The sequence below is a fragment of the Alternaria alternata genome (genome assembly GCF_001642055.1).
Source record: "Alternaria alternata strain SRC1lrK2f unplaced genomic scaffold CC77scaffold_23, whole genome shotgun sequence".
Classification (NCBI taxonomy): domain Eukaryota; kingdom Fungi; phylum Ascomycota; class Dothideomycetes; order Pleosporales; family Pleosporaceae; genus Alternaria; species Alternaria alternata.
Window position 1 is genome coordinate 438,315 of NW_017306212.1, and position 19,433 is coordinate 457,747.

Sequence of the window (19,433 nt, forward strand, 5' to 3'; positions counted from 1 at the left end):
CCCGGCAGCTCGGCACGGCGTGATAGAGTGTGGTAACCAACTACTTTGTCGAAAACACCAACGTAAGATCGCCGCGTGCAATCGCCGCGTTTGGCAGGTGCTTGCAGCTGTTCCGGCTTGGGGGCGAATCGGTTAGCTGCACGCCGAGCGGGCAATGGCGCGACTAAGCCGCCAAGGGAAGGCTTCGACAGGCCTTGTGCCGGACGACTACGCTTATCTGGTTAGAAGCAGAGCTATCAAGACGTTACATCGGTCATGGCGAGAGTGCTTGTGCGTGCTTGGTTCCACAGCCCTTGAGCGACAGAGGCGAACGTCGGAGCCATTGGATACGTGACTGGCAGGTGGATTCCGCGCGTGCTCAACGAGGGGGTGGGTTAAATAATGGAGGTGTCTTCGTTCTTCTATTAAGACTCCAGGTGTTACCGGACCTTCTCTTCTACCTCAGGTTACACTCACTCTGGGCTGACTTTCCATTGACTCTGTCTTTGGTTGCAATTGAGCTTTGAAGCCATGGCTACCGCCCATGAGACTACTGCGTATGTTATATACCTGCCCCTCGGCCCTTTTGTACTCGGGTCTGTCGGGACTACGACAGCTTACTGACACTTTCAACAGCGCTGAGGCACTCCAGCACGGTCAAGAGGTCGCTGACCACCACCCCCATCTCTACGGCGCTACCATCAACGACTCCAACGTCGCCGGCGCCCATGTTTCCCTCGAGAAGCCCGGTGCGCTGACTACCGGCTCCGGATCTGATGGTGCTTCCTTTATCCAAGAGGACGACGGCATTGGCGGTATCAGGCCTACCGCTGAGGAATTGAAGACCCTCCGCAAGGTCGGAGAGCCTCTTCCCAAGAGTGCTTTCTTGGTCGCCATCGTCGAGCTCTGTGAGCGTTTCACCTACTATGGTGCTTCCGGTATCTTCCAAAACTACATCTCGCGTCCTCGCGACGGTTCAGAAGGTCGTGGTGCGCTCGGTATGGGCCACCAGGGAGCCACTGGTCTCTCCACCTTCTTCCAGTTCTGGTGCTATGTCACTCCCATTCTCGGTGCCATCATTGCCGATCAATACCTTGGAAAGTACAACACCATTGTCATCTTCTGCTGTGTCTACATCGTCGGTCTTATCATCCTTACCTGCACATCTATCCCGGCTGCTCTCGACCACGGCGCTGGACTCGGTGGTTTCATCGTTGCCATCATTGTCATTGGTCTTGGAACTGGTGGTATCAAGTCCAACGTCGCTCCCTTGATTGCCGACCAATACAAGAGAAGGCAGATGGTCATTGGCCATGACGACAAGACTGGCGAGAAAGTTATTATTGATCCTGCGATTACTATCCAGAGGATTTACATGATCTTCTACTGGTGCATCAACGCCGGATCTCTGTCTCTACTCGCCACCCCCTACATGGAGCGTGACGTTGATTTCTGGTCCGCTTACCTGCTTTGCCTCTGCGTCTTCTTCGTTGGACTGCTCGTCCTCGTCCTCGGTCGCAAGGTCTACGTTGTCCGACCTCCTCAGGGATCCATCATTACTGATGCTTTCCGCGTTATCTGGCTGATGATCAAGAACCGCAAGATGGACGCTGCTAAGCCTTCCTACCAGGCCGGCATGGGCAAGACCAAGGTTCTCAACTGGGACGACCACTTTGTCGATGAAGTTAAGCGTGCTCTCATCGCTTGCCAGGTCTTCGCTTTCTACCCCATCTACTGGGTTGTTTACGGCAACTTCTCCAACAACTTCGTCACTCAGGCCGGTCAAATGCGTGGCCACGGTATTCCCAACGACCTGATGCAGAACTTCGATCCCATCGCCATTATCGTTTTCTTGCCCATTGTTGACCAGTGGCTCATGCCCACGCTCCGCAAGCACAAGATTCCGTTCCCTCCGATCAACCGTATCGTAGCCGGATTCTGGATCGCTTCTTTCGCCATGGTTTACGCTTGCGTCATCCAATACTACATCTACCAATCCGGGCCTTGCTACGCGCATCCCGGTGCGTGTGACGCTGATCTCGTCGATGGCGTTCACCAGGGAAACAACATTCACATTGCCGCTCAAACTGGTGCTTACATGCTCATCGGTCTCTCTGAGATCTTCGCATCTGTCACTGGTCTCGAGTACGCATACACCAAAGCCCCGCCCAGCATGAAGTCGTTCGTTCAGTCCATGTACCTCCTTACCAACGCTTTCGGATCTGCTATTTCTGAGGCACTCAACCCGCTCGTTGTCGACCCCAAGATCCAGTGGATGTTTGCTGGTCTTGCTGTTTCGTCGTTCATTGCTGGTTGCATCATCTGGATTCTGTTCCACCACCTCAACGACACTGAGGACGAGATGAACCAGCTTGACCAGGACTACGATAAGGACCCAACCATGAGGAGGAGCAGTGTGCACGGAGACCGCACTGTTGGTGTTCACCACTCTATTGACGAGAAGGCATAGATGGTGCTTTATGGGAAGCGCATGAGTGTGATGATGTTAGTATGATGTTAATGTGCTATATTCTGCATAGCAGCTATGATACCAAGATGAGAATTCAATCGTTCAAAACATTTACCTATTGCTTCGTTGTTTCTTGTGTAAGCCCTTCCTTTTCCATAAGAACAGTGAAACAAACAAAAAGTTTACGCTGTGCTTCATGGGCTCTCATTGATCTTGATCGGATTTGGAAACCGTCTGGAGATCATTGTACTTTTCTAAGCTGCGTAAGCATTTGGCTCTAAAGTGTGCTATCGAGACTGGTTTACAATTACAAGTCTCGTAAAGTTGGAGAAGGCATATTTGGTGCTGGAAGCAGGCGACCAATGGGAGCTAGCGGAGAGCTCAAGCCGCTACGCTAAGCCAGCCAGCCCCGCATCCATCCAAGCGCTCACTGGCCTCCCCCCATGCACATTCATTCACGTCACTTGTTTGTTTGCTGCGCGCCGAACGCTATCTGGAAGATCTTCAAACTTCTGCATCCGCCTCGGTATCGGAAAGTTCAAGTGCTCTGCAGACCTCGATGATCTCACTTACTATTTGGAGAAACCAGGAAGGCAGCCTACCTAGGTACGCTCACCTTCTAAATCCGGGCCCCCTAAGCTCGTATCAATGACCTGTCACACCTCGTATCCTTCCGCCTGCGTTCGAGACACCGCTTCTCTCCACCTTAGCATTATATAGCTCGGTTCTCCAGACGCGTCAGCTCGTTCGTCGCTTCATAGCTGAAGTCTGTTTCTTTGCTTTTGGTCCCTCTGACGCCTTCAGCCTCTTCAAATAACACTGGACCCTGCCGGCCCTTCCACTCACACCACATTCAACACAACTGTTCAAGATGACGTCTATGACCACAACAACGCCGACGACAACCTACAACTACTCGTACACCACCTACACAAACGCCTCGCCCAGCCCTTTCACCAAACCTACAGAGTTCCCGTCTATATTCAGCTACGGCCCTGCAGTGGGATGTGCCTCGAATTCTGTCGCTCCTGAACAATCCGCGCAACCATCCAGCTATCCTATCGGCCGACCAGAGGGTCGCAACGGCGGATGTGTCATCAGCAACGACGCTGACATCAACGATCATGCTTTCTGGGACATGTACGCATGCTGTTCAAGCAACGACTCCACCGCATCAGGCAGTCCGTTTCCTTGCACAGCGTCGTGCTCGATCACCGATGGTCAGAGCTTCTTGGACCTAGGAGAATGCTTGAGCAAGAGGGTCGAGATTGTTATCTGCAGCCCGCCTTTCGACCAAATTGATAGGAATTCGACGGACCCAGACGCAGCTAGCAGTGGTAGTGGCAGCGGCACGGCTGCGCAGTCGACTCCGGCTGGAACGATGAGTGAGAGCGGAAGTGCAAGCGCCAGCAGCGACACGAGCGCAAGTGCTAGTACTTCAGCTGCGGACTCGACAGGAGCTGCCAGCGCAGTGGGTGTCACACAGGGTGCGTCTTCAAAAGCCGGGCTTTTGCTGTTTGGCATCATGGCGTTCGGTTCTGCTGCGGGCATGCTCTTGTAAAAGAGAGGGAAATGATTAATGGATGTCATGTCTGAGCTGCTCTACCTACATATCTTTTTTTGCATCTTAATGTAAGCTCAATGCAGTTTCTCAGAGATAAGAAGACGCTGGGTGACTAGAGGACAAACATCAAAGTTGTCCTTGACTACTTTAGTAATTGATCTTCATGATGTTTTCTTCTCCCCTCGCGCTTTTGGTAAAACCCAACTCTCCGCATGAAGGTGACGCTGTTAGTCGTGGTACTTTAGCCCGCAAATGATATGTCATAGTACTACAACCGATGACACTACTGCCGAGAACGTATACGCGTAGAACATTGTCTTCATCGCAATAGGTTCTGATCGCAAGACAATCCAACAAAAAGCACCACAAGAGGTTAGCCCACGATCAAGAGGCTGATAGAAAGCTTGGAACGAAGCAAAAGTCTTCAAAAGACGTTTACATGCTATTTGAGGGACGGCAGTATGCATGTCTAGACAGTGGGAGTCAGTTTGAGCTTTTCTTGTTCTTTGAACTGGATTAAATAGCCACGATGACGTTACAAGTCACTGGGTTGATGAGCGAGTTGGTAACCATTATCACTTCGTGAGCGGATCGACAACGACAAGGCTGATAGCTTCAGCGTAAAGGCGGTGTAGACTCCTATGATGGCCAATCTTACCGGAACAACGCTGAAGACCCAAGATGCATGGGTCCTCAATCCAGGAGGGTCGTCAAAAGATATCATTCGGCTCCTGGTGGTGTAGTGGTTGTCTTCGCTGTCTGTCAGAATCGAAGGATCTGTTCGAACCGCAAGTATGGTGTATGTCGTCAAAGCCAGTAAAGCGTTTGTCAGAACATGATCCCAAATAGCCAGGCGCAGGGCTTTCAATGCAGTTTCCATGACAATCGTCTCGGGAAGGTATCGTCAAGAGCGCATTGATCTGACAGACATGGTCGACCTTGGCCCTTGTAACGCCATGGTCGTACAGCATGTGCTGCTGCGAAGCAGAGTCATCTGATGGCGCGAAAGCGCGTTGGTGGTACACACGAACGTCGAACGAACAGGAGCCGTCCCGTCCTTGTCGGAAGACTCTTGCGCAGCGAAGAGGGAAGGCACTATGAGTGTTGCCTATATATAATGTGCGCACTCTCGATAAGCCAATTTCAAGACATTATCGGCCCGGGAATGCAGCGAGCAAACCCATGAGTCGATAGCATAAATCCCAGGACGATTGTTTATGGCGGGGTTGGCGAGATTTGGCGGCCTTCGGCTCAAAAGTTCGCTTGTCAGTTAGTAGGAGCACTAGGTAAGCTCAAGAGCTTCAATGCTGCTTTTCTACATCCATCAACTTCGATTCTTTGATCTTCTCTTAGGAGCAACAGATTAGCCCGAACGCATCGGTACGGGTCGAGCCAGCGATCCTAGCGTGTGACGATCAGCTTTCAGAGGATGTTCTCACAGCATGCACGTCCGCACACCATCCCACAATCCTGGTCAGCTCTTTTGACGTATCGGCATAGCCTCCCAAGGCCACGACAATCTGCGCTTGCTACGGCTTTGACTGCTCATGGATATCGAACGTGGCTGTCTCTTGCTGTATACGACCTTGACTTTCTCCGGGCTTGCCGTCAAGCCTATCACGATGTTTAGACTCTGATTTCCGGTGAGCTTTTGTGTGTGTCCGATCGATGTGGTCCCAGAGATGGTCTCAAGCGGTGTAATGGATGGCAAGAAACATTAGCTTTGATTCGACCCTTCAAGGCCTACTCGTGCATACTTGGGCTTACGCTTCGGCGCCGCAATGTGGTGTTGCATGTTTATCAGACAGCTCAGCATGAGGCTCTTGACGAAGAAGGGGTGGCAAAAGATCCAAGGGAATCATTGCGGTACCACCTGCCACCCGACAGAGGACTCGACTGTCAGCGAATACTACTTATAGCACTGAAATCTGCTAGGTGACAGCAATCACTCTTCAGAGGTATTTCAATTGTCACATACCTTTCCAGATAATCCAGTCAATCGCGATGGCAACGAAAGCCAGCTCTTGTCAAATCAATGATGCACCATCGGTTAGGGAGCGCATCGAAGCTCTATACAACCACAGTAAACTCTTCGAGATGACCGCCGGTTGTCCACAACTTGGAATTCACGAGACTTTCGGTAGAGAATGGGCACTATGCCTAGCGCACGTGGAGGGCGAGGTCCACCAATGTGGAAGAGTAGTCGAACACTACCTACGAAAGAACGCACAACGTGAAGAACCCGCGCCATCCGAGGCTGAGTACAAGAGCGTAATGAATGATCTGGTTAATTCACTGCTGCTCCACGGTATTTATATCGACATACTATATTTCTCACCAGCGGCTGATGATGTTGGCAGGACGTATTGTCAAGACTTCTCCGAAGATGAGCTCGTCGACGCCGCCTTCGATGGCATCCATGAACAAATACCGCATCAACAGCCTTGTCAATAAAACTGGTATGCGCAGTGCAAATGGGGAGTTGGCTTCGATGTACGGCCAGGAGGGCGACTCTATCCCGTCCAATCTAGCCGCGGTGGATGACGAAGGTCTTTCGCCCATGGCGCTCTTCATTCGTGACTGGCTCCTGAATCCTCTGGTCGATGTTATCGCTACGCCTTCTCAGGACCTTTTGATGAGACTGCCGGTGTATAGGCGCAGATATCAGGAGAAGGAGGAGGACAGTAATGGTCGGTTTATCAACAGCAACACAATATCGGCCGCTGCAAACGCGTTCGTATACGTGTTAGCGATACTGATTCTTATTGCCCCGATTGCTACCTTCAATGTGGTGAAGGAGCAGTCACTTCGAATCATCATCATGCCGCTGTTCTGTCTGCTCTTGGCTGCGTCAGCACAGCTGATGGGATCAGACGCAATGCCTTGGTACACAATTGTGATCGGGTAAGGACGCACGATCGTCGTTCACCTTTAGTAGCAGTTACTGACGAACTGAAAGTTACTTCCAGGCAATGGTCTTTTTCGTGGGTTCTTCGAATGACGGATAGTAAGTTGTAATGTTGCGGTTGTTCGTCGACGACGCCGAATGACTGTTTTGCTTCACCGCCGATTGGAACTAAGACGAAAACGGAACGCCATATCCCCAAGCCAGCACTACGAGTCATGCCCCATGTAACAAATTCAAAACACCACCAGCTGCTAGAAAGAGTATCAGGATGCCGTGCCAAAATACTCATCACGGGCTTGCGTATCGGCCGTACAGCTTAATATTAACAATTCAGGCCGGATATTAATGCAACCTTTGCCACTCCATCGCTAACTCGGCGCAACATCTCTAATGACAGCTAGCACGGGTTCGATCTTCAGTACCGAAAGGAGATGACTTGTCGTCATGTCTCTCATCACGAGCGGCTTTGATGCAGGGGAGTGTCACCCACAGCGTCGCCATATCGACAGTGCTTGCTAGGTAAGCGTAGGAGTCGAGCAGGCGTTGTTTCGAGTGAACCCAAATGTGAACTTGCCTTACCCACTATCAAACCCCAGCGCAAGGCTGGCTTCTGTCGCCTACCTTAACCATCGATCGTACTTGTTTACCCCTCAGCCACACCATCGCTTAGGGGCCGGTCCCACCGTTCAAATTCACAAATCATACAGCGACTACAGCACCAGCTCACTTAGAATCATACTTCAAGGGTTTTTGTTCTCTGTAACTCAAGCTCTACCTCCTCTCACACCCAACAGAAGAACAGTAGACGCGTCCTTCTTGCGCTCCACAAACACCATGACAGCAGGTCGTAAGCGTGCCAAACCAGTGATCTTGAACAAAGATCTGAGAGACGATAGTATGAGTCTTGTTCATCGAGAGAAGACTGTGGATGAGCTGACAGTATCATAGAGAAACGAATTGCTGCTCCGCCCTCAACCTTAAGCCAGGAACCCAGCCCTCCGTTACGCAGGAGCACACACAACGGGGAGAACGAACACGACAAGAAGAACGAACCCACCAGCGACAAGGCAAAAACCAAGCAATGAGCTATCTTCTCCATTAGCAGAGCACGTCGGGCGACTCGAGTACCACGTCACTGTCTCTGTCCGCGGCATCGCCGTCAGTGCAGCCTCACGACGCGTCGCATCTTTGGGCATCCTCCCACGCACCCACACATATAACATACTCCAAATCGAAGCTACGGCCATCAGGCAGGATGGGTACACTATCTTAGGGTGTACACTGCGGGTCTTATCTCACTTATTAAAAATGTGGCGGGTTTTTTTTACTTTTCCATCATGTAGCTATCTGCTTACATCAATTTGTCTCATATGAGACGGGAATTGCTATGTAATACTTGTGTAACTCAAGTCTCCTGATGTTCTTGCAACGTGTGCAGCACCGTAGGCCTAAAGCAAGTTTCGACCACCGTCATAAGAAATACCGAGCTACGATCAACGCTTGCCGCTCAATTCGCAAGTCCTAATGAAGCAGACTTTATCCGTATGTACACATCTCCCACAAGATCGTGTAGCGGTCTCCTCGCTTGTATGCATGGGTCGTCAGATCTATCAATTCCTCAACGTCGTAACACACAGTGCCGGTAATGCGCAACCTAGCTCTGAAATATCTAGGCAGAATCTCTAGGGGCTCTTTCAATCACCAAGTAGATTGTGTTCGTTTCAGGACGATGTATCCATCGGGGATGCCATCACGTTGACTGACAGTTCGCCCGTATTACTCGTTTGACCCAGTGTTGAGCTAGAGATAGCGCCGCATTCACGCTATACAATAGTACGCTTGAAACTTGTATGTGGAGTCTCCCCGAATTGACTTGGGTCGACCGAAAAGGGCAGGTGTCTTCCGGGCTGCTCGTTCGACGTTGGGCAGAGTACGCGTCGCTAGCCTTCTGGAGGTTGTGAATCTTCCGGGAATCTAGAAACATGATTGCGGGATGAGTTAGCTCTTGTTGAGGAGAGGATAGGATTACGGAAATGGAGACGGTATAAAAAGGCAGTCAGCCGCCTCCAAAATGCGCAACTGAGAGCCTTCGAAGCTTCCGACGCGTCGATCCAACTTCACTTACCTGTATACTGTGAAGATCATAGTCTCGAATCTCGGTAGGCTAAACTGGCTATCACAAAAGTCCTTTCAGCCGCTGCAGAAGATGCAATGTTTGTGTCGATGCTCGAAAGCGACCAAAAGGAGCGGCCGGAACCATGATAGCAAGGCGTGAAGTAAAGAGATAGCAAAAGGAGACCAATTATCTGGATGCCTAAATAAGTCTGAGTGCTTGGGGGTGTGTTATTGGGAGACGAGCGAGCACTGACCTCGCGTCCAGTGTGCCAAGGAATGAAGGACCTTTGAGCAGCGAGCAACATCCGCGCGCGACGGTGAACCTATCGGTGTCCTGCCCCTGCAGGATCTACCATTAGAATGTTTCGTATGGCATCAGTGCCGATGACTGATTGCTGCTTATACGAACAGTGAAGGTACATAGGTAAGCTTGATCAGTGCAAGAGGGAAACGCATGCCGGCACTATGCCACATGATACGATTTCGTTGATCCTTATGCATGCGCATGCGCATGCAATATCTCACAGTCGCCGTAGAGCGATTGCAACCTATCCACCACCTGCAGCTACCCAAACATAAGGACTACATCAGATTTCGCAGCAGTCTATGGTTACTGAGAATACATTATACGAGCATTTTTTCGCAGCAAAAGCATCTTCATGATGATTTCCAGGTCTGTAGGGCGAGCTATAGGAAGAAAATGAGGCTACGAATTGCATGCTGACTATGAACCAACATGAGAAACTGATAGAGGAATGTTGTAGCAGGCAGCAACTCGATCCGTTCAGTTTAGTCTTTCAATATTTCCCTACTACCTACAATCACAAGTAACATGCCTTCCACACCACATGCGGCACGAAACTATGTACTCGCCCACATGCTTGCTTTCATGTCGATGTCGCAAGACATATAGCGCAACCCATCCCCCGTATGTAGTTGGAATAAGCATCCTCCGCCGGCTGCAGTAGGCGAACGTTCGGCGAGTGGGCGCTGGGAAGCGCGATGCAGGCAAAGTGAGCAGGAGGGTGGCATGCTGATGCAATTGGTACGTTTATAGTCCGCAGCGTGGATCCCCAGCGTAGGGTATGCAGGAGGAGTGCGATCAACCGAACGGCCAGAAAAGCACAATCCCTTACAGATGCTCCTCTTGAACACAAATTGCATGGGCATCAAAATGTGTCAGCCTAATTTTCGTTATAACCTCAGTCCATATGCCTCCAAGTTGCAAGATCCTGCAACCTTCTTGTCATACTCATATGATCCGACGCAATACATAACGAGAAGCCTACAGCAACGGCTTTAACAAAGTACGTCGGCTACCCTGATCTAACGCATGGATTCCTGCAGTGTATTCTGAATGAATCCGCATGCCAATTGCGACTCGTTCTCAAGCAATAGCGGGTGTTTATAGCATCCTATCGATGAGCGTGAGGATATACGAAGGTAGGTCGGCAAGCCTGAGACAGGTGCTGGTCGGCATGGATACGATTGGCGGAAAACTCCCTTGTTCGTGTATCGAGAGCAAGCAGTCCCTTCCTGGTAGGAGGCGTGGTTGGATGTACGAAAGCGAGCTAGGTGTTTGGGCTTTCGACGATCGGGCTGGCGGAAGAAGGAGAGTTTTGATCTGCGATTAGCCTGGGGATATGTAAGTAACTTTCTTGCGTAAAGTTGTGATGAACTCACCTGCTAGGTCGCGAGAAACTGACTGTATAACCTGAACACCGTCTCACATGCTGGCTTTCGCGCGTAGACCTCAAGGGGTGAAGACTCTAATGACTTTGATCGAGCATTTGCGATTTGGAGCTGATGATTCTGGAGCATGAAGAAAGACTGTAGCGTGTCGCAGGTGAGTCATTGGAAGTTGAGCCAAGGTCTCGTTCGTGTTGATCTGAGAGGCCGCCCCCTTTGCGGCAACTCCCAGCCACACCGACGGGCGGCACGTTGGTATTCGGCGTTGTTGCCTGGACGCCACCATATATTAAGCTAGGTTCGCATTGACACTGAGATATCTAGGTACTTCTAGCCAGTGGGACAGTGTTCTTCGGAAGGATAGGCGGCATCCCAAGTCGGAAAGCTCGGCTCTATACCGTGTCCTCAGAAGCTTGCTTGTTGCAGTATGAGCACAATATTGAAGCTCTAGAACACTGATTGAGAGAGCGACGTCGCTTATCACATGGACCGAATAGCCACGAGTTGTTCTAGGAGGATCTGCACTCTACATGCTGAAGTATTGGCCAGAAATAGTTTTGAGGCAGGTATCGGCCGTTTCATCTCCACTGCATATGTTTAGCAAGTGGTTGATGCATCTACTCACGGTACCCTCTGAGGAGCGTCCGGACGCCACCAGGTCAATGCTTACCTAGGTATGATCCTAAGCCTGTGGGGGCCAGAAATTCTCACCCTATGCTTACTTCTGCTCGAATTGCATGACTATATGCTAAATCGATCATCCTAAAGTATGCAACAATTCAGACAACCAGAGCACAAGAATTGGTTCTCGTCGAGATACTTAGCTATCCAGTCGAAGGCACGAGCTGCAAAAACTCCCACGATTCCGTATCTGCAAGGACAGGAGGTATGCAAGTGGAACTGAGTCTTGACATGTGCCTTCCGTTCAAGGTACTGGCTCAAGCTGGAACAAATCACAAGCGGTGCATCGGTGATCAAATTCTGCTTCGAGTCCTTCTCTTTCATGCTTCGTCTACACACTAAATTACTGAGTTACCGATTTGATTCCGCTGCCTTTGTTTCTGCCATGTCGAGTTACGATACAGGATTGGTGAGGTTCTGTATTGTTCGTTTCAGCAATTGTAGAAATGGTAGTAGGACGTAGGGGAAGTCGCGGTATTCAGGAGATGACGAAAGGAGCCGCGATGCATGGGTTGTGTTAGCAACAACTAATATTTTGGGAGTTGGAACCGACAGATATGTTGCAGGTAAAGAGCAGAAGAGATCGCTTCGGTCGAGGAGCAGCTGTCGTTGTCAGAATGTGGAGACAATATGTGGGGCTGACTCTTGCAAGTACTATCAAAGAAAGAACCAGACACTTCTTCAAGTAGTACTATCATTCTTTAGAAGTTTTTCTATTAGGAGCTAATGTAGGCTGCAAGCTAAGGCGTGTTATGTTAATACCTATTCAGTTTCCCTCCTGTATGTGGTATTTGCATTGACTGACCATCGTCCTCCAGCATGGTCCTCTCATCAACAGCGGTTCTTCAAGTGACTTCCCGTCGTGGATGCACAGGTGTGAAGAGATGAGATAAACATACAAATGTCATTGAATTTCAAGAAATTGTCAAAGTACCATATGTACAATTGGTCACCTAACACCCGCGGCTCCGACTCGGTTCGAAGCAGAATGCAACTGCCTTTCTATTCCTTTCTTCTACTTCTTGATCACCGGTCAACTTCACCAAATACCTATTTTTGTCCCGGATTAGCGATGTTATCATGTGATACAGGGGGAACTCTTACCAAGTCCATTGTGCCAATGATGGCGACGGCATCTGCAAGCAAATGGCCTCTTGAGATTTGGTCCATGCAGGCCAGGTGGGCGAATCCGGGTGCCCTAATCTTACACCTGTATGGCCTCTCGCTACCGTCTGAGACCAGGAAGACACCCATCTCTCCCTTGGGGGCCTCGATGGCGCTGTATGTCTCACCAGGTGGGACGGTGTAACCCTTGCTGAAGAGCAGGAAGTGGTGAATAAGCGCCTCCATGTTCTCCTTCATGGCCGCACGTGGTGGTGGCGCGATCTTGTAGTCCTCGACCTTGACGGGGCCAGCTGGCATGTCGTTCAAGCACTGGTGGATGATACGAAGTGACTGACGGAACTCCTCCATACGGCAGAGGTAACGGTCATAGCAGTCGCCGTTGACGCCAACTGGGACATCAAAATCAACCCTGTCGTAGGCGTCGTACGGCTGCGACTTGCGGACGTCCCAGGGAACACCAGATCCTCGAAGCATAACACCGGAGAAGGAGTAGTTGATGGCGTCAGCAGCTGAGACAACACCAACACCCTTTGTACGGCCAATCCAGATACGGTTGTCCGTCAACATCTCCTCAGTCTCGTCGATACGGTCACCGAATTGAGTAGCCCATTGGTAGATGTCGTCGAGCAGACCGAGGGGAAGATCCTGTGACACACCACCAGGGCGGACGTAGGCCGCGTGGAGACGGGCACCAGAAACACGTTCGTAGAATTCCTGCATGTAATCAGCAAGCGTGATGTACCGTATTGCTACACACGAAACTCACCATGAGCTTCTCACGCTCCTCGAAACCCCACAAGAAAGGCGTCAGAGCACCAACATCCATGGCGTGGGACAAAACCGACATGAGATGGTTCAGGATGCGGGTGATTTCGCCGAACAGGGTACGGATGTACTTGGCGCGAATTGGGATATCAATGTTCAGTAGCTTCTCGACAGCCAGCGAGAAGCACTGCTCGTTGGTCATCATAGAGACATAGTCGAGTCGGTCAAAGTAGGGCAGGGCCTGGAGGTATGTGCGGTACTCGATGAGCTTCTCTGTTCCTCTGTGCAACAGTCCAACGTGTGGGTCGGCGCGCACGATCTCCTCTCCGTTCAACTCCAGAATCAAGCGCAACACACCGTGGGCAGCGGGATGCTGGGGTCCGAAGTTGACCGTGTAATGCCGGATCTTCCTGGTGTCTACATGGTCGTCCTCCTCAGCCCTCGTTTCCTGGGCTGTCTCGGCCGGTGCAACGCCACCAAAGTTGGAATCGGTCGCCACCAATCGTGTCCGCTGGCTCTCTTCGACTTCAGCGTATCGGCGGGGGAATGTGGTCGACAGGCATCGCGCAATGGGTCGTGAAGGGATTGCGGTTCGGAGCTGGGGTCGGGAGGCGTTGAGGCACACTCGCTTCGCCGCGGGGCCGGCCAGACGCGCAAAGGAGACAGGCATGGTGGTTGTATCTCTCCCTACGTCGATGTATGGGCCTCAATGGGCGTGTAGAGTGGAGAGTGAGGTCGTGGCGTTGGAGGGGAGCTTTCCTCATATCGATGATGCTACCAGATTGAGCCTACCGCCATTGGCTGGGTGGGTCTTGGCGCGCCGGCGCCTTCCTCGAACTTTTTGTGAACATGGAAAGTGCTCCCCACCGAGCACACCAAACTTGACCTTAATACCGCAACCATGTCGACACCGAGTGCACAGGAGCTGATGAAGCGCAAGGTACCTACGCGACTTGGAATTTACCATTTGCTTCTCGCTAATGCAATGATTAGACGCTTGGAGTGGGTCCAGAGACCGTCACCAACCAGCAGTCTACCGACTTTCCAGGACACTGGCCTGGCGAGAACCATGAATGGGACTTGGAGTACTTCAAGAATGTATGCGCGACCACAAAACTCACCCATATATCTGGCTTTATACTAATCACGGACCCAGAACTTCAACGTTAGCTTCCACAAGCACTCCCCCAATAACACTGAATTCTCTCTCACTGGTATCGACACCTCGGTTGCCAACGCTTTTCGCCGGATTCTCCTCTCCGAAATCCCTACCCTCGCCATAGAAGACGTCTTCATCTACCAAAACACATCCATTATTCAAGACGAGGTGCTCGCCCACCGCCTCGGTCTGATCCCCTTGTGCGGCGACCGCGAGGGTCTACGCTGGATGAAATGGTACAAGAAACCTACAGACGACGATGCAGGCTCAGGAACACCTGCCGACTATAACACGGTAGTACTACGACTTGACGTAGAGTGCAAATGGCAAGACGGCGGTCTACAGCGAGCAGTAGCCGGAGAAACCGACCCCGACAAGCTCTACGTCGGTCACAATGTCTACGCTAAAGATATTGTCTTTGAGCCTCATGGTCGCCAAAACGACGTGTTTGCGCATAGCGAAGGAAAAGAGATTCGATCTACAAACCCGGACATTCTCATCGCCAAGATGAGACCTGGACAGAGCATAGCCTTGAGCATGCACGCCATCAAGGGCATCGGACAAGACCACGCAAAGTTCTCGCCCGTAGCAACTGCTTCGTACCGCCTTATGCCTACCATCGATATCACGAAGCCTATCATCGGAGCAGACGCTAAGAAATTCGCCCGCTGTTTCCCCCGCGGGGTGATCAAACTCGACAAAGTCACCTCCGAAGACACCCAGAAACATGCTGAGCTAGAAGGCAAGGAAGGCGAGCCAAAAGCTGTAGTCGAGAACGCCATGAACGATACTGTTAGCAGAGAGTGCCTAAGGCATCCCGAGTTTAAGGACAAAGTGAAGCTAGGCAGGATACGGGATCACTTCATCTTCAAGGTGGAGAGCACAGGACAGTGGGAGAGTGACGAGCTGTTCTTGGAGAGTGTTAAGCTTCTTAAGATCAAGTGTCAGAGAATCAAGAGGGGGTTGGATGAGATGCAGAAATAGAGCATATCTATAAGATCCGGGAGTGTGGAGGAGCTTGCATTGCAACGGCGTTTAGGGCATTACGGTGGCGGGTTTCAAAAAGTACGATATCACGGAGCGAGTTTTCTTCTTCACCGATCAGACCATTTGTCACACTGCCTACGAGCATGCATTGAGGGGTTCAACATATGAATATACTATGCATCCATCTAGCCTTCAAGCAGGCCACTTCATGTGCCAATCATCACGTGTGAGACTTGCGAATGCCCTTCTCAAGGGTTTGTACCTAGGAAAATGAAGTATGGTTCACATATTCAGGGGACTCTGAAGCAACGTGCAGTGTAGAAGAGAAAGCTTGTTTATACTAATACAACTAGAAGTTCGCATCCAAGGCGTGGATATACAGAAATCGTAGCTTTACAAAGAGAGCCAACCAAAAGATTTTAAACCGGGGTATATGAGACTTCATCCTCCTGGGACACCTTGCTGAATAAACAAAAGAGAATCGTATAAAACATGTGCATCGTTGTTAATCTTGGTAGAGAAATACCTCCTTGTGCGTTCATCATGCGCGTCTTCACTGTCGTGTACGTGGGTACTGGAAAGCGACCGACACAAATGTAGCTCCGACGTTGATCAGAGCTCTGCCAGTGCATCGTTGCACAGCTGCCGCACGCTCTCAGGATCAAAGCGTGGTCGGAATGTCACATTTCTCCTCTTCTGTCGTCGGTTTTCCCTCTCTTCCTCTTCTGATAGGGGGCTGCTCCTCGAATCCCTAAACCACGACTTTGTGGGCGAGGGAGAAGGTGTTGGGAAGGCGAATCGGACACCCCGTACACCAGTAGCCTCTTTAAGAGTTTTAACACTAGCAAGGTGACCCTCTACCATACGAATAAAGGCGGGGGTGCCATTCGGTAGCCGGACCCCTGGTTTCGATCGCACCTGCTCGGATGATAGCGGTGATAGCACACTGTCGTTGCTAAAGTACTGTGATAGGGTTTTAGACTCGACAGGCGTGCCCCAATTCGCATCTTTTCCGGGTGGTGATGGAAAGCGGAAATTCCTAAGCGTAAGATCTGGGTCCTGCTCCAAGTCAAAGGCGTAGGAAGCCGTGCTTGAGGTCGAGCTGCGATAACTGCTAGTGGAGTCGAAAGATCTCGTTCTAGACAATCGTCGGAACCAAGCCTGCTCGTCTGGAATGGTGGCGGAGTCTGGTGTCATGGGCTGCTCGTCGTCCACGGTCGGTGCAGTAGAAGACGGCGAGGGTGGCGCAAGAGCGACGATAGTCTCCTTGTAGTACTTCTCCGCAGCGTTCAATTCTTTATAGCGATTTTTAAGGGTCGCTTCTCTTGCCAGTGTGTCGTGAGAGAGTGCAATGTAGAAATTTAAGTAAGCGGTATGTACAGGATGAACCTGTTGATGGTCAGCTCTTGCTTCCGACGTTTTACGTCTACCTCAGCCAGCTCCCAACACAAGGAAGGTGGGCCATGTCATGTGCATCGCTACGTACCTTGTCGTCGACTTCGCCCAGCAGATGCTCTCCAAGATTTGCGCACTGTGTGTAGCGGCGACTCGTGTATAGATCTTTGAGAACCTTCATCTTCTCCTTCAACGTATTAATTCTAGCCTGCGCCAACATGTTGCTCAAGCGTTTGAAGTTGTCGGTCGCAGAGAGTCGGTCCAGATCGAAATTCAAGAAAGCGCAGCGAGGAAAGGATGGTTGGGAACGTGCGCTTGGACGAGAGGTGGTTAGAATAGAGACAGGACAGAAAGAAGGAAGCGCAGCCTCATCAAATGAAAGAAGTGAAGCCAGCTCTGTGAAAATGATTGGTTATACTGCGGCTACCGGAGCACTCTGTGGAGAATTATGCGAACGACAATAAAAGCAATGCGACGGATAATAAAAGCAATGCGAACGCCCATAGTAGGGCATGTTATAAGGTGCCTGAGGCCCTGACGTACTATTCCTGCAGCGAGCGTGTGTTCAGAGAGACGGCTGGTTTCAGGTCTCGATAAGGGTAGGGGTAGCTTGTCAGTGAAACGAAACTTGCGCTTGAGAGGGTCAGGTACCGCATCACAACGGGCTAAAGCATGCAGAAGGTTTGAAGCACCCTGTATGCACTGCTGATTTGCAGTGTCAGAAGTGCTGGTGTGCATAGTGTCCGCATTGCTGAGTAGTGGTATAGTCACCTGGCCACAAGATTCTTTGGTTGCTGGTACCTGCGTGCGTAGATAGCTTGGGCGCACGGGTTCTGCCGGAGTTCACACCGTACATTAGTTTTGGGTACATCCAATTGAAAAATGAGACAATTCGCAAATACTTTCAGGTGGCCGATTTAGAGGCCCATGACGAGGGGTAAAGCAAGATTACACGAGAATGATGCGCTTTCCGCATAGGCAACCCTCCAAGGATACATTTAGCCTACATGTCTGCAACCACAAAGGAGGAGGGGTGACGCACGTGATGGATACGCCATATACATGCACGGTGCTGCCCAGGTGTGACGTAGACGCCGTGGCGTATATGCGGTCAAGAAGCACACATGACGCACGCAGACACAAGATCTAGACCATGAACAATCTCCACGAACTGGCTGATACAAAGGAGCTATGAACAGAGGTTTATTCTACACAGCCCATGAGGGAGATGGAACCAGATTCCCAGGATATCAAGTCTAAAGCTCCTAGAGCGCTTAACCCTCGGAAGCAGCTGCACCGGTAATAATCTCGACAAGTTCACCAGTAATGACAGCTTGACGCGTTCGGTTGTAGAGAATCTGGAACTTGTTGATCATCTCTCCAGCGTTCTTGGAAGCGTTGTCCATGGCATTTTGACGGGCAGACTGCTCGCAAGCGTGACCCTCAGCCAGCGCCCAGAAGAGCGAGTTGGCGAGAGCGTACTCGCGGAGGTTGGGGAGAACCTCATCCTCGATCTCGAAAGCAGAGAAGTTGGCTAGATGTTCAGTTAGACATGGTTCATCTGGCTATAGAGTTGTGACGTACCAGACTGGGCAATGGCCTCCTCGGAGTAAGCCTCCTGGATGGTGGCCTCGTAACTCGAAGCGTTGATGAATTTGTTGTAGACGATCTTGACGGAAGCGTAGTCGGTGGGCAGCATGGAGATCTGGTCGGCAATGTTCAGGGAGTCGCCAAAGGTAGGAACGTCCTTTCCTGCACCAGCGAAAGACAGAACCATGTTCTTTCCGTTGGAACGACCCAGTTGCGCCTTGCACTTCTCGCCAATGACGGCCAGCTCAGAGTCGGGAGCCTCAGCGAGCATGGCTCTGACCTTCCTCGACATTCCGGAGTGGATACCACCGCAGAGACCCTTGTCGGAACTGCAGACGATGATCAGGTTCTTCTTGCCCTCACCCTCGATGGGCTTGGTCTCGGCGCTCTCGAAGACGGTGTTGGAGGTCTGACCGTACTTGCGGGACTCGGTCATGGCCCTCTGGGCGCGGGTGAGCTTGGTGGAGGCGACAACCTTCATGGTCTTGGTGATCTTCTCGATGTTGCGAATCGACTTGAGACGGCCCTCAATTTCACGGAGGGTGGCATAGCCGGCGGCATTGGAGACAGTAAGGGTGGTGGGACTATATACACGAATTCCAGTCAGCACTTGACGCAGTTGGCGATGCAATTGATCCGGCAATGGGGGGTTGCAGGGCGCGAGAAAAGCTGCGGGCTCAGGTGGGAGCGTACCGGGCGGCGGCGGCGGCCATGCCCGCCTTGAAGGCCGGGCGCGCAGCTCGTGAGATCATCATGGCTACGAATTGAGATGAGTGGAGATGGCGACAGCCGTGTGGTGGTGCTTCACTGCTGTCTTTGCTGAGCGGGAGCTGTGTCGGGCAATCGGGATGCTGAATTGCTTTGCGCGCTAACACGCCAAGTGTCACGTGAATCTCTCCAACACAGCACGCCGGATGCGATGCCTTCTACTCGCGCCGCCACGCTGACGGGAGCTGGAGTGCAGTATGAAGTGCGTCTCTGTCTGCCAATGACGCTTTTGATGCCC

General features: G+C 51.2%; 8 protein-coding genes across 8 annotated transcripts; 5 read left to right on the forward strand and 3 right to left on the reverse strand.

Moving 5' to 3' along the window:
- Positions 1–80: 80 nt before the first annotated feature.
- Positions 81–2,563, forward strand: CC77DRAFT_1024479 (di/tri peptide transporter 2). Its single transcript, XM_018525883.1, has 2 exons — positions 81–536; positions 616–2,563. The coding sequence occupies exons 1-2, from the start codon at positions 511–513 to the stop codon at positions 2,447–2,449; spliced, it is 1,860 nt and encodes a 619-aa protein (XP_018381473.1). The 5' UTR covers positions 81–510; the 3' UTR covers positions 2,450–2,563.
- Positions 2,564–3,347: 784 nt separating this feature from the next.
- CC77DRAFT_919636 (hypothetical protein) lies at positions 3,348–4,007 on the forward strand (the record flags this gene model as incomplete). Its single annotated transcript, XM_018533703.1, has 1 exon — positions 3,348–4,007. A coding segment is annotated over one exon (660 nt), but the record flags the coding sequence as incomplete, so codon positions are not given.
- A 1,850-nt stretch (positions 4,008–5,857) lies between these two features.
- CC77DRAFT_416322 (hypothetical protein) lies at positions 5,858–7,388 on the forward strand. The gene is made up of 3 exons (XM_018531617.1): positions 5,858–6,321; positions 6,374–6,917; positions 6,973–7,388. The coding sequence occupies exons 1-3, from the start codon at positions 6,018–6,020 to the stop codon at positions 7,019–7,021; spliced, it is 897 nt and encodes a 298-aa protein (XP_018381475.1). The 5' UTR covers positions 5,858–6,017; the 3' UTR covers positions 7,022–7,388.
- Positions 7,389–7,755: 367 nt separating this feature from the next.
- CC77DRAFT_1065618 (hypothetical protein) lies at positions 7,756–8,006 on the forward strand (the record flags this gene model as incomplete). Its single annotated transcript, XM_018528828.1, has 2 exons — positions 7,756–7,816; positions 7,870–8,006. 2 exons carry the CDS (start codon positions 7,756–7,758, stop codon positions 8,004–8,006), a joined length of 198 nt encoding a protein of 65 aa, XP_018381476.1.
- A 4,099-nt stretch (positions 8,007–12,105) lies between these two features.
- Positions 12,106–14,165, reverse strand: CC77DRAFT_1024482 (NADH dehydrogenase I, D subunit). The gene is made up of 3 exons (XM_018525884.1): positions 13,298–14,165; positions 12,511–13,245; positions 12,106–12,456 (listed from the first exon to the last, which is right to left on the reverse strand). The coding sequence occupies exons 1-3, from the start codon at positions 13,964–13,966 to the stop codon at positions 12,433–12,435; spliced, it is 1,428 nt and encodes a 475-aa protein (XP_018381477.1). The 5' UTR covers positions 13,967–14,165; the 3' UTR covers positions 12,106–12,432.
- A 32-nt stretch (positions 14,166–14,197) lies between these two features.
- Positions 14,198–15,718, forward strand: CC77DRAFT_972213 (RBP11-like subunits of RNA polymerase; the record flags this gene model as incomplete). The annotated part of the gene is made up of 3 exons (XM_018535854.1): positions 14,198–14,236; positions 14,290–14,394; positions 14,453–15,718. 3 exons carry the CDS (start codon positions 14,198–14,200, stop codon positions 15,437–15,439), a joined length of 1,131 nt encoding a protein of 376 aa, XP_018381478.1. The 3' UTR covers positions 15,440–15,718.
- A 336-nt stretch (positions 15,719–16,054) lies between these two features.
- CC77DRAFT_1012728 (hypothetical protein) lies at positions 16,055–17,057 on the reverse strand (the record flags this gene model as incomplete). Its single annotated transcript, XM_018523787.1, has 2 exons — positions 16,055–16,831; positions 16,929–17,057. 2 exons carry the CDS (start codon positions 17,055–17,057, stop codon positions 16,055–16,057), a joined length of 906 nt encoding a protein of 301 aa, XP_018381479.1.
- A 1,054-nt stretch (positions 17,058–18,111) lies between these two features.
- Positions 18,112–19,179, reverse strand: CC77DRAFT_1065622 (ATP synthase F1 gamma; the record flags this gene model as incomplete). The annotated part of the gene is made up of 3 exons (XM_018528829.1): positions 18,112–18,371; positions 18,422–19,011; positions 19,121–19,179. The coding sequence occupies 3 exons, from the start codon at positions 19,177–19,179 to the stop codon at positions 18,112–18,114; spliced, it is 909 nt and encodes a 302-aa protein (XP_018381480.1).
- Positions 19,180–19,433: the final 254 nt, after the last annotated feature.